An 11,783-nucleotide genomic window follows, 5' to 3' on the forward strand; every position below is an offset into this window, starting at 1 on the left:
CCCCGCGAAAGTGGGCCCGTGCTCCCACCCCACCTTCCTGGGTCCAACAGAACGGGCTCGTGGTGTGCAGCTCTTACCTACTTTACTCCAAGCCACCTCCTGCTTTCTTTCTCTCACCGACTCTTCCATTCCTCTTTCAATCTCCCTTTTCAATCATCACCTCTACAACCCCTCTCCTTTTAAACAACTTACATCACAATGGTCAAAGCCGTAGTAGCCGGAGCCGCAGGAGGCATTGGACAGGTACGAGCCCGAGAGTACCGCAGGGACTTATATCTCCGCATTGAAGCCGGTACTGACTTATCCTCGACAGCCCCTTTCTCTGCTCCTCAAGTCCTGCCAACACGTCACTGAGCTCGCCCTCTACGATGTCGTAAACACACCAGGTGTCGCTGCCGATCTCTCGCACATCTCAACCCCAGCAGTATGAGCTAGCTCTAGCCCCGCATATACACAGATATACTGAAGCTAGACAGACTGTTACAGGCTTCCTGCCCAAGGAGGACGGTCTCCAAAAGGCCCTGACCGGCGCTGACGTCGTTGTCATCCCTGCCGGTATTCCTCGTAAGTCAGACTGTTACTATTGCACGAGTACCACAAGCTAATGGGTGCTCAGGCAAGCCGGGTATGACCCGTGACGATCTCTTCAAGATCAACGCTGGTATCGTACAGGGTCTCATCGAGGGCGTTGCCAAGTACTGCCCAAAAGCATTCGTGCTTGTCATCTCCAACCCTGTCAACTCGACCGTTCCCATCGCCGCCGAGGTCCTCAAGAAGGCTGGTGTATTCGATCCCAAGAGACTCTTCGGTGTCACCACCCTTGATGTTGTCCGTGCCGAGACCTTTGTCGCTGAGATTACTGGCGAGAAGAACCCTGGAAACCTGAACATCCCGGTCATTGGTGGTCACTCAGGAGAGACCATTGTTCCTCTTTTCAGCCAGTCAAAGCCGAGTGTCAACATCCCCGCTGACAAGATGGATGCTCTTGTAAACCGTGTTCAATTCGGTGGTGACGAGGTCGTCAAGGCAAAGGAGGGCGCTGGCTCAGCCACTCTTTCCATGGCTTACGCTGGATACCGGTAGGTTTCATTTGCAAAGTCTTCCATGCTCTAGCTAACGACGGACAGCTTCGCCGAGAAGGTCATCAAGGCCTCCAAGGGCGAGAAGGGTATTGTCGAGCCCAGCTACGTCTACCTCCCTGGTGTCGAGGGTGGAGATGCCATTGCCAAGGCCACTGGTCTTGACTTCTTCTCCGTCCCCATTGAGCTTGGTGTAAGTAGACACGAAATCTTTAATTCCAGCTTGTGTCCGTAAGATAGCTAATTCTCTCGACAGGCCGGAGGTGCCGAGAAGGCCATTGATGTCGTTAGCAGCGCCAACGATGCAGAGAAGAAGCTTCTCCAGGCCTGCTACGACGGCTTGAAGGGCAACATCAGCAAGGGCGTCGAGTTCGTCGCGAACCCTCCCGCCAAGTGAGTATACTCGGATATCGGTACCACTTGACTGCAAGCTCATGTGCGCCGTCCGCAGATAGATTATAAGCCGCCATGAAGCGAATGAGAGATGACACCACGAGAACATGCCTTGGTATGTGCGTGGATCCACGCCAATCTGAGCAAAAATATGAATGATTTGACGATACCATACTATGAGGTATCAAAGTGATATGCATTGCCTATCTGAATCCTACCCGGAACGTGCGGTGATGTTGATAAGCATTCATGGCGCTTGTCGAGACATGACATGACGAACCCTTGCAATTGATCGACCGCGGCTCTAAGCAACCCGCGTGCACGTCTGAACTCCAACACCAGCACACCGCAATAGACGCCCACACTTCGCCCAGGCTGTAATCACAACCTGTTGACCTACGAACAAACACCTAGATATTAGCGAAAACTGAACTACCGCATATATCCGAGCCGCCGTTGTAGCCCGCTCTACATCGAAGCGCGCGCATCTTCTTCGCGCACCGAACCTACTCCCACCATCACCCGTGGACCAAGCTACCCTATTACTCGTCTGAGCGCATAAACACGCAAACCACTCTTCAACATGGCGCAAGCCAATCCCTCTGCACCGAACGAGCCCTCCACATCCTATGTCGACCCCACGTTCTCACTAGTGAACACATCGTGTCTCGATCTCTTACTCATAGAGCTTGTACCTATGGCATATCGCATAACAGCTGATCTCGCCGCACGAGAAGAGGAGTGGATTCATGGATCGTCGGCCACAAAGCCAAAACGATTGTCGGGCACAAGCAACGACGCGTCAAGCACGGCAGCAGGCACAGCAAGAGGAACAGATGGCGGGCCGGTGGGGGGAGGAGGCACTGCAACAGTGGACGAGGAAGAAGCAAGAGAAGCTGTTTTCCATCGACTAGAGAACTTGGGGTACAGGGTCGGATTGGGTGTGGTTGAACGGTACATCCGTCCCTCAAGTCATACTTGGGCTCTCAAGATCCTTGCTAACGTTCGACACAGATTCTCCCGAGACGCACCTCGACCAACTACACCTCTCGACTGCATCAAATTTCTGTGCAAAGATCTCTGGACGCTCCTCTTTAGAAAGCAGATTGATAACCTCAAAACCAATCACCGTGGCATCTACGTCCTCACGGACAATACCTTCAAACCCCTCGGCCGCATGTCGTTTGATACAAAGAAATATGACGCCACCATGCAAGCAGCACTAGTAGCACAAACAGGCGATGTAGCGCTAGGTCGGGACGCGAATAGCCAGGCCAGGGTTCAGCCATTCCTGTACTTCCCAGCTGGTCTGATAAGAGGCTGTCTTGCAAGCTTGGGCATACAAGCGACAGTCACGGCAGAGAGTGCTGCGCTGCCCGGAGCTACGTTCCAGATCCGGACTGCGGGAGCGAAGAGCTAAGAGAATGGGCGAAGCGGTATACCATCTGTTTTTCAGCGGCATTGTGCGGCGTTGAAGGGTCCTATCGAGTTGATGTACTTGAGTGGCCATGGGATTACTTCCGGCGAATAACCGCTTGGGTCAAAAGGCGGCCTCTCACGCTTATGCGTGGTTATCCGCATAGCTATGCCATCTTACAACAACTGCAGTAAAGAAGAAAAACTATCGACTCAGCACACCGATTGTAGTCAGCGCGCCCGTACTTTCTAACCATCGTTACTTTACGATTATGTCAGTCTTAAATAAACGCCGTGTTGTCTTAGCAACCTACATTTCTTCAGCCTGGCGTTTACAACGTCCTCCAATATCTACGTACGGAAACTCAAATGTGCCGGCTCTCTCGAGTATGAGCCTGATAGCTGAAGCTGTTTCCCCTCAAACATACGAACAAGAAGTCATGGTAGCACATCATGACTCAAGGACGATATCTTGACACATGTCTCAGCCTTACCTGTAGATTGATAAACTCTCACTCACATGCAGTCTTCCTGTTCGTCTTGATTTCATTGGTCTGAGCCCAAGCGCTCGTCTCGGATCTCACGAAACATTCTAGTGGTCTAGTTAGCATCGCAATATTGCACCACTAGGCTATTGCTTCCAATAAATATAACGTTCTCCGTAAGATCAAGCGATCCACCTTTACGAGGAAGAAGAGTGTAGGTCAGAGGACTGCGTGGCCGGTTCGGGGTGTGGGAGATATCAGGTGTAACCATGACCCGGAGAAAGCCAGGCAGCAGAAGTCCGCATGGTAAGAACGGGTAGTCGGATTCAATGTGCGTCCTCTCGAGTTGGGCGTTCTTGTCCTGGGTAGAATGCATATACTATACAACTACGTGGCGATTTTCGGGGATCTTTCCGAGGGACTCAAGAGGCCATGCAATCTCGGTTCGGCTCTGGAGACAAAGGCATCTGGCTTATAGCAGCGGCAGCGTTCCAGCAAGCTGTCAGTGAGCTTGACGGCATTGAAGCTTCCTAAGAGCGCTACAGTAGCTGCAGGAATGGTGCGCTCGAGATATGGACGAGAAGTGAGGAGCTGAAGCTATTCATTATGTGACTAACCAACGACGTCGAAATGCTGAATATTGTCACATGTACCGAAGTAACGGGATATAGATTTACACCACTATTCATTGACATCGCCTGGGAATATTAGGTTCACGCTCTCCAAATCTACTTATCTGACTCCAATTGGAGCTGTTAGGTAGCTCCAACTTTCACCCCAGCGATTCGTCGTTCGCGGGGTAGATTGCTAACCGAGCAGGGGGTTTATCAATTGCTCGACGTGCCGCTTTCGGCAGCTGCATCCCTACCTCAAACATGACATCACGGCCTTAGCAACAAGCATCTCAGCGGCAGGCCTACTGCTAGCATGTTTCTTATCTCGACTTGACGAACAGTTATCGGAGACGTCGTCGCGTTGGAAGCGTTTCACGCAGCCCAAGTACGCCGCACAGCTAGGCAATCTAATTGGACAGACTATCCGTCATGGACTCGTACATGCGGAGATTTCTCGATTCTGGCTTATCGCACGAGGCGCCTATGTCGTACCGTTGGATCGTCGCTGCAACTACTATTTTGCAACCCGTTTTGCCTATCACACCAATCGAGGTTAAGCATCATGTTGTACTATCGCCGCGGAAACGCCGTAGGCGGCGAACTGCTCCTCGAGTATAATGGCAGTATCTCTACAGACCCTGGCCGGTATTTGGAGTCGGTATGGCTGTAGAGAATATGTTAATATAATCGCTTTCCTAGAAACAGAGAACCTGAGGAGTTTTCCAGCCTCTACATCCACTTGTTGAAGCCTTCACAATGGCAGACACGACCAAGATACCTCTCCCAGTGGGAGCCGGCTATGGTACGTTCCCTACAATTTCACCCAATGATCACAGCTGAACCTTCCAGGCGTCGTCGTTGGCATCGGCTTCTTCTTCGCTTTTCTCATGATGGGAATCTCGTGGCTCCAAAATAGATACACACGCTACTCAACACAATCATCCGAAGAGTTCAACACTGCGTCGCGCTCAGTCAAACCCGGTCTCATCGCTTCTGGTATCGTTTCTGCATGGACCTGGGCTGCCACTCTGCTCCAATCCTCTACCGTAGCATACCAATATGGTGTCGCAGGGCCGTTCTGGTAAGTTTTGCCTATACGAAATGCATGTGAGACATACACTGACTTCGTATCTTCAAATCTGCAGGTACGCTGCTGGGGCTACAGTTCAGATTCTCATGTTCTCGATCCTGGCTTGCAAGGTCAAGCAGAATGCGCCGAGATGTCATACATACCTTGAAATCGTAAAAGCGAGATACGGGACGGTTGCACATCTAGTGTTTATGGTCTTCGCGTTTGTGACGAACATTTTGGTGGGCAGCCAGCTCTTGTTGGGCGGAAGTGCAGTCGTCACTAGCTTGACGGGCATGCCGGTGTATGCTGCTGTATTCTTGATTCCAGTTGGTGAGTAATGTCTGAGAAGTCTATTTCGGAGATGTGCTAATGGAGACAGGTGTCTGTGCCTACGTTATCCTCGGTGGTCTGCGAGCGACTTTTATCTGCGACTACAGCCACACCTTGATCCTTATGATCATCATCCTCTATTTTATGTTCAACGCATACGCTATAAGCCCTCTAATCGGCTCACCCAGCGAGATGTACGAGCTGCTCAAAAAAGCTGGGACCCAACGCCCAGTCAGTGGGAATCAGGACGGCTCATACGTCACTTTGAAGTCGAACTTTGGCTTAATATTCGGTGTCATCCAATTATGCTCTGGATCTGGAACCGTTTTCCTTGATCAAGCCTACTGGCAGCGTGCGATCGCCTCCAAACCTTCTACTGCCGTACGGGCGTATCTCCTAGGAGGGATTGCCTGGTTCGCTATCCCATTCGGCTTTTCGACAACGCTTGGTCTTGCAGCTGTGGCGCTCACCGATAACCCACGCTTTCCCACTTACCCAGAGGTACCTACCTCTGGCCAAATCTCATCCGGTCTAGCGGCGGCCTTCGCTGCGGAGACATTGATGGGACAGGGAGGTGCTGTTGCACTGCTTGTGGTTCTCTTCATGGCAGTCACGTCATGCGCGTCTGCAGAACTCATCGCCGTTTCTTCGTTGCTGACATTCGACGTTTACAAGGAATACGTTTCACCCAAAGCTTCACCAAAGCAGTTGGTCTTCGTTTCGCACATTATGATATGCGTTTTCGGATTGATCATGTCTGTGTTCGCCTGCATCTGGAATGCGGCATCGATCGATCTTGGATGGCTTTTCCTGTACGTTTTCCCCTATCTCATGGCTACTATATCATCTTTACTAACATGTTGAAGCGTTATGGGTTTGCTAATCGGTGGCGCTGTGTTCCCGACCGCCTTCGCCATAACATGGCGGAAACAAAGCAAAGTTGCCGCTATATCTGGTTGTCTCTCTGGTCTTGCCGCAGGTCTCACTGCATGGCTAGCGACTGCAAAGAGTTATTACGGCGAGATCACTGTAGAGACTACTGGCATGTCATATCCAACGCTCGCAGGCAACCTGGCAGCCATCATGACCGGACTCATTGTAACAACCACAATCACTTTGATCAAGCCGGACAATTTCGACTGGGAAATCACTCGTGCTATCAACGCCGTCGTTACAGATGGAGTAGATAACGCTGCAATGCCGAGAGATGCTTCCACACCTGAACTCTCTGATGCTGGCGAAAAGAAGATTGCAGCCGATGCCACCACACAACCCGAAGCAGCCGCAGCAGAGCTTCCACATCATCTAGCTCCCCCACTAGAGGAGGAAGACGACCCTTCCACACTCCGTCGCGCTTTCAAGCTCGCCTGTATCTCCGCATTCCTGTTGACCTTCATCTTGGACTTCCTTCTCCCCATGCCCATGTTCTTCTCGCACTACATCTTCTCTCAGGGCTTCTTCACTGCATGGGTGGTAATAAGCTTTATTTGGGTATTTGCCAGTAGTGCGATTAGTTGTCTGTTGCCAATCTGGGAGACCCGAGGGAGTTTTGCGAGACTGTTTAGGAAGATTGGTGAGGATCTCAGGAAGAAAAGTTGAACTGTGAATTACACACTTTAAATAAGGCTTGTCTACATTTAGTTTATGTGAACAGGAATACTATCCATAGAAACAGTCAAAAGTATGTATAGATTCGTATCTTGACATGAGACTGAACGCAGATGTCGCATTTGTCATAAAAAGCTATGGATCGAACGACATAGCGTTCAACAAGACAATGACTATAATCTCGTCCGCGCTGCTCAGAAAAATCTACTACGTAGCCCCTAGTTAAAACATTTTCATCATAAAATTCCCAGACAGATCAAAGTAAGGTAGGTCGCCCCTGCGCCCTTTCTAAACCATGGTACTACTAGCTCATGCATTATTAAGACTCATCGCCATGTCCTCTACCACCTATGTTCCAGAAACAGAGACACCTCTATTTCATGTTCACCAAGGAACACGAATACATACTCAGCAGACAGAATGGGTAAGCGCAAACCCTACCCTTCAGGTCGACCCGCAAAGAAGAGTGTAGCTGCAAGAGGAGAAGAAGTGCAAGGAACGATATTCTTCTACATGCCTAAGGAAAAGCCGTACGGTGTTTTTTGCCAATGGCATACCAGCCCGTTCAGCATACCCATCGCCTCACTGCAGTGGCTCGTTGACATGGCGCCTTCACCACCAACACCTCGAACTGCGTCTTCGTTGATTCTAAATCTCACAACCTCTATACGAACAACGTCTACAGAATCCTCGACTATCCTCTCTACTCACACCGTATCAAACTCAACCATACTATTTACTTGCGCCGAGCAATCCTACATGTTCTGTAAAGCCGTCTATTTCTCGGACGCCAACACTGCCCGTCTTATCCTCTTGACTTCAGACCCTAAAGAACAAAAGAAGCATGGTCAGAAGGTCAAGAACTTCGATTTCAATGAATGGGGAAGAGTGAAAAGTAGGGTTGCTAGAGTGGGGAATTGGTACAAGTATACGGATACTAAGAATAAACATATGAAGAGTGTCTTGCTAGGGACACAAGGAAGAGAAATAGCAGAAGCGGCTCGGAGAGATCGTATCTGGGGGATCGGATACAGATCAGATGAAGCAGAAACGTACAGAGATTCTTGGGGAGAGAATCTGTTAGGGAGGTGTTTGATGGATGTAAGAGATAGGATTGTGGAAATTGACAAAAAGATGGCAGAAAGGGACCCGGAAGGGAATGAAGACTGGGAGTGGGACGGACTTCTAGGCGATGAGGAGGCTTTCGAATGGCTTGCTGGTGCTGAAGTCCCAGAAAGATGAGATTTAGAGTTCCTCCACCTCTCCCTCTTGAGGCCGTGGCCCATGCCTCTCCAAATCCTCAACCACCAACCTCGCCACTATCGCATGTCCCTTTGGTCTCAGATGGAAAACTCTCTTATAGCTATCCGGCAACAACCAATGGATCGAATCGCCCAACCATCCTTCTTTTTCTATTCCTCCGTCTTTTCCTCCTTTCGTCTTGTTCACAAATCCCTTGTCAGGGTCAAATGTCCAGTCAGGATGCTGCTCGAGCGTCTTATTGATATCCCTCGCGATACCACCCTGGAATGAGTGTTTAGGTACATCGTCGCCAGTGCGGTTCTGTAGCGCAGTCTTATTCTCGCCTGTATCGACGGTGTTCCACTCGTAGAATGTCAAACCGAGGCGATTGGGATCAGGTTCTAGGACGTCTTTTTCGCAGTACCGACCGCGTGCTGCAGAGATGTGGGCGTCATAGTCGATGAAACGGACATTTGGGCCGGCATCTCTTACAGCTTTGGATAGTATGGTATTGACGTTGTGGACCATATCGTTCAGTTCCAGTCTCAATTCGCGCTTGAGATATTGTTTCGTCCATTCCACGTCTTTCCAGACGGCCCAGGTTACGTTGTCGCATGTTTCGTCGTCAGTGCCGAAAAAGCCTGCGTAGCCTGTGTAATAGATAATGCCATGTTCTAGATTCATCTTCGGCTTCGCAGCTTCAATGAGCAGTGTCACGTTATGATAGAGTTCCGTTTCATTCGCGATCTTCGTGCGCGCTTCATCAATGGCTTGTCGGCACGAGTCTTCGGCTGACATGTAGAACTGGTATACGCAGTTACTCAGTATAGGTGTTAGCCCGATATCGTTTCCGCCGGCGGACATAGTGAGCAAGTCTAGGTTATCCTGCAAAGCAGGAATCTGCTTTTCGAGGATCTCGGTGCTTGTAGCGCCAGAGCAAGCGAGGAACTGGTGTGTTCGGTTAGGGTTATCACCGAGGAGAGAGGTTTGAAGGATGTTTGGATATGATTGTGCATATCTCGAGCATAGCCAGTCGAGGCGGTCTCCTGACCCGAGACCGGCGGAGTAGGAGTCGCCTACTGAGGCGAAGCGTTGGATCCATGGGAATTTGAGGACAGCCTCGTTAACACGAGATTGTACTGCACTATTGAAGAAATCGGGAAAGATGGTAACTAAGAGCCACTTGTTGAAGTTAAGAATAAACATGGTGCCAGCACTAGGAACGTATATAGTTTGAGTAGAATGTAGGATGCGAGTCCCTACGAGGGTATCATTAAGCAGTATGACAATGATGCATGTGGACGGCAAACATATCAAGAGGTTCTTCTTGTCGTTGTTGCCTTGTCGTGCCGGTGGAGCGCGGCCGTCACGCGCCGTAAGCTGAACTCTTCATGCGCGAATCGAGGGCGCACGCGGTGATGATTGGACCACGAGTGGCTGAAATCAACATTTAGCTCAACACCATCTCGACAGGTCTTTATGAGTTGAAGATCCTAGAATACAGCTTCTCATGTCTTCCAACCCAAAGATCCATGACTGGCACACTCTGCCCCGCATCTTGGACTGTCTTGTCCCACCCCTCATCAACCAGCCCACGTATCCTGTCCTGCAGCTCGGCGCTTGCCAGTACCGCTTGCGCTTGGTAAGGGCCCATAACGCTCGCCCTCACAGCGGCACTCACTACAGTCCGCGCATGTGAGAAGAGGAACAAGTAGGCGGCTTGTTGCAGCGGAACGGCCAGAATGCTAGTAACAAGTCCCCAAAGCGGCGCGAGATGCACGTTGATGAGTTCCGAAGTACGCAGGGCAGCGGAAAACGACTTGAGCGCGCTGATAGCCGCTTCGCTACTCATTGTTCCATGCATAGCATCTTGAGACGCGTGGTCCTTAGGCGTGTTGTACTGCGTCCGAAAGCTGCGGTCCCAAACTGCAAGTAACGCGCGCCCCTGTGCTATGCTCGCCCGTCGCGCAACAGTGCACGGTGTACTCGCGTCGAAGTCATTGTCCAACGTCTCAATGTCCTCTGGGTGGCGGTAGCCGGCCAGGACGTAGGGGAGCGATGTGCTTGCGAGGGTCGAAAGCGATAAGCGGAGGAAAGTGTGGAACGCGGGTAGCTGTGACGCCGACGGCGGCGACGGCTTGTGATGGGCGAGGTACGACTCTAGTCCGCTGCTAAAGGCGAAAGAGCCGAGTGGCAGGGCAGAGTCTGCGAGCAGAAGAAGAGCGTGCAGTGCTGCGCATGTTAACAGCTGTGGTGGCAGGTGTGCCGCGATAACGGACCTGCGTCGTTGGCGGGCGATGAATGTGTCGCTGGGACATTGTCTGGATTCAGTCGGGCTTTCGCATTGTGTAAACGTCTTTCAAGATCTTCAATCTCCTCCTGGAGGGCTTTCTCATCTGAAGACGGTTGTGTCATCGTGTGAGTCGGAGCGAAGACGCAGCTACTGTAGGGTACAACCTGCGGCTCGGCGACATTTCCGAACATAGACGAGTATCCATTTGGGCGCATGCATAGTCTTTACACATGCATCGAGTCTAGTCTGAAAGCAGGCATATATCTCATTGTTGTTCCATTCCATTTCGTAGCATCAAAATATATAGTCATGATAATCGTAGTCATTTACCCGCATCCAGAACTCCAGGAAGACCGGCCAATCAAAGCCATAGAAGGGGGTATACGTGAAGCCGTTGCGCCAAAGAATAAAACCAATGCTCCACCTTCTAGGCAAGCGTGATTGTAACGTCATGCCTATGCGCCCTCCTCCTTCGCATCCTTCTTGGGGATATCAGCGAACATCAATGTGCCGCTGCCCTTGTTTGACTCCAAGTTCTTCGAGCTTGTCTTCTTAAACAGCGTCTGTGGCTTCGACCTATGCTCACATTAGTCTACGTTCTTTTTGTATACAGTCACAAAGTAACTTACTTCTTCATGGCATGTTTGGTCTTGAAAGCCTGCAACTTCTGTGTAGCGGGGCTCATGATTTCGTCTGACGGCGAAACAAACTTTTGCTCTCTGATACATGGTCAACAATGCAAGGTGTGGTGCTGCATGTACAAGGAAACTCACGGCTCGCTGTCAAGACGCGACTGCAGAACTCGGCGGTGGTAGTCGAGACTTTTGGCATCCTTCTTCTCCAATCCCTTCTCTGGTGAAGGCACGGGCTTGACTTGCGCGTTGGTGTCGCGAGGAGTGAGGACTTTGGAGGCCATTATTGTGGGGTAGTCGTGGATGTAGAAGGCGTGTATGTTGGTCAAAAGTTTTCAGATTCAATCGTCTTTGGGAAGTATTGAAAGGCCGGAGATGTTGTAGTTTGCGTTGGAGAGTAAGGTCTGGACGGGGCTTGATATATGTCGTCGTGGTGGTCACAGTAGTCATGTTCAAGGGTGTTTATAGTAGCCTGTCGCGTGGGGCAACGGCGAGGAACGCGTTGCGAACGTCATGGCCCAGGGCTGCACCCCTACTCTGACAGACCCTGCACCTGGTCTTACCTTCCACTTTGAAATGACTGCTCAAACATGGTTGGCTGTCACTTAACGTTCTCGCT

At 50.7% G+C, this 11,783-nt stretch overlaps 7 protein-coding genes across 7 annotated transcripts; 4 read left to right on the top strand and 3 right to left on the bottom strand.

Moving 5' to 3' along the window:
* Window positions 1-198: 198 nt before the first annotated feature.
* Window positions 199-1,476, top strand: CC77DRAFT_936963 (malate dehydrogenase-like protein; the record flags this gene model as incomplete). The annotated part of the gene is made up of 6 exons (XM_018534523.1): window positions 199-243; window positions 314-424; window positions 477-564; window positions 617-1,079; window positions 1,128-1,272; window positions 1,336-1,476. The coding sequence occupies 6 exons, from the start codon at window positions 199-201 to the stop codon at window positions 1,474-1,476; spliced, it is 993 nt and encodes a 330-aa protein (XP_018385033.1).
* Window positions 1,477-2,055: 579 nt separating this feature from the next.
* Window positions 2,056-2,892, top strand: CC77DRAFT_937297 (transport protein particle component; the record flags this gene model as incomplete). The annotated part of the gene is made up of 2 exons (XM_018534544.1): window positions 2,056-2,426; window positions 2,487-2,892. 2 exons carry the CDS (start codon window positions 2,056-2,058, stop codon window positions 2,890-2,892), a joined length of 777 nt encoding a protein of 258 aa, XP_018385034.1.
* A 1,851-nt stretch (window positions 2,893-4,743) lies between these two features.
* On the top strand, window positions 4,744-6,988 carry CC77DRAFT_1031703 (solute symporter family transporter; the record flags this gene model as incomplete). The annotated part of the gene is made up of 5 exons (XM_018526687.1): window positions 4,744-4,789; window positions 4,837-5,068; window positions 5,133-5,389; window positions 5,439-6,201; window positions 6,256-6,988. 5 exons carry the CDS (start codon window positions 4,744-4,746, stop codon window positions 6,986-6,988), a joined length of 2,031 nt encoding a protein of 676 aa, XP_018385035.1.
* Window positions 6,989-7,112: 124 nt separating this feature from the next.
* On the top strand, window positions 7,113-8,439 carry CC77DRAFT_131662 (DUF1768-domain-containing protein). Its single transcript, XM_018530183.1, has one exon. It carries the CDS (start codon window positions 7,418-7,420, stop codon window positions 8,237-8,239), a length of 822 nt encoding a protein of 273 aa, XP_018385036.1. The 5' UTR covers window positions 7,113-7,417; the 3' UTR covers window positions 8,240-8,439.
* Window positions 7,857-9,597, bottom strand: CC77DRAFT_131671 (SGNH hydrolase). Its single transcript, XM_018530184.1, has one exon. It carries the CDS (start codon window positions 9,443-9,445, stop codon window positions 8,243-8,245), a length of 1,203 nt encoding a protein of 400 aa, XP_018385037.1. The 5' UTR covers window positions 9,446-9,597; the 3' UTR covers window positions 7,857-8,242.
* Window positions 9,598-9,716: 119 nt separating this feature from the next.
* On the bottom strand, window positions 9,717-10,654 carry CC77DRAFT_937782 (hypothetical protein; the record flags this gene model as incomplete). The annotated part of the gene is made up of 2 exons (XM_018534570.1): window positions 9,717-10,471; window positions 10,519-10,654. 2 exons carry the CDS (start codon window positions 10,652-10,654, stop codon window positions 9,717-9,719), a joined length of 891 nt encoding a protein of 296 aa, XP_018385038.1.
* A 333-nt stretch (window positions 10,655-10,987) lies between these two features.
* CC77DRAFT_937003 (hypothetical protein) lies at window positions 10,988-11,448 on the bottom strand (the record flags this gene model as incomplete). The annotated part of the gene is made up of 3 exons (XM_018534526.1): window positions 10,988-11,108; window positions 11,162-11,251; window positions 11,306-11,448. 3 exons carry the CDS (start codon window positions 11,446-11,448, stop codon window positions 10,988-10,990), a joined length of 354 nt encoding a protein of 117 aa, XP_018385039.1.
* Window positions 11,449-11,783: the final 335 nt, after the last annotated feature.

Source organism: Alternaria alternata (genome assembly GCF_001642055.1).
Source record: "Alternaria alternata strain SRC1lrK2f unplaced genomic scaffold CC77scaffold_12, whole genome shotgun sequence".
Classification (NCBI taxonomy): domain Eukaryota; kingdom Fungi; phylum Ascomycota; class Dothideomycetes; order Pleosporales; family Pleosporaceae; genus Alternaria; species Alternaria alternata.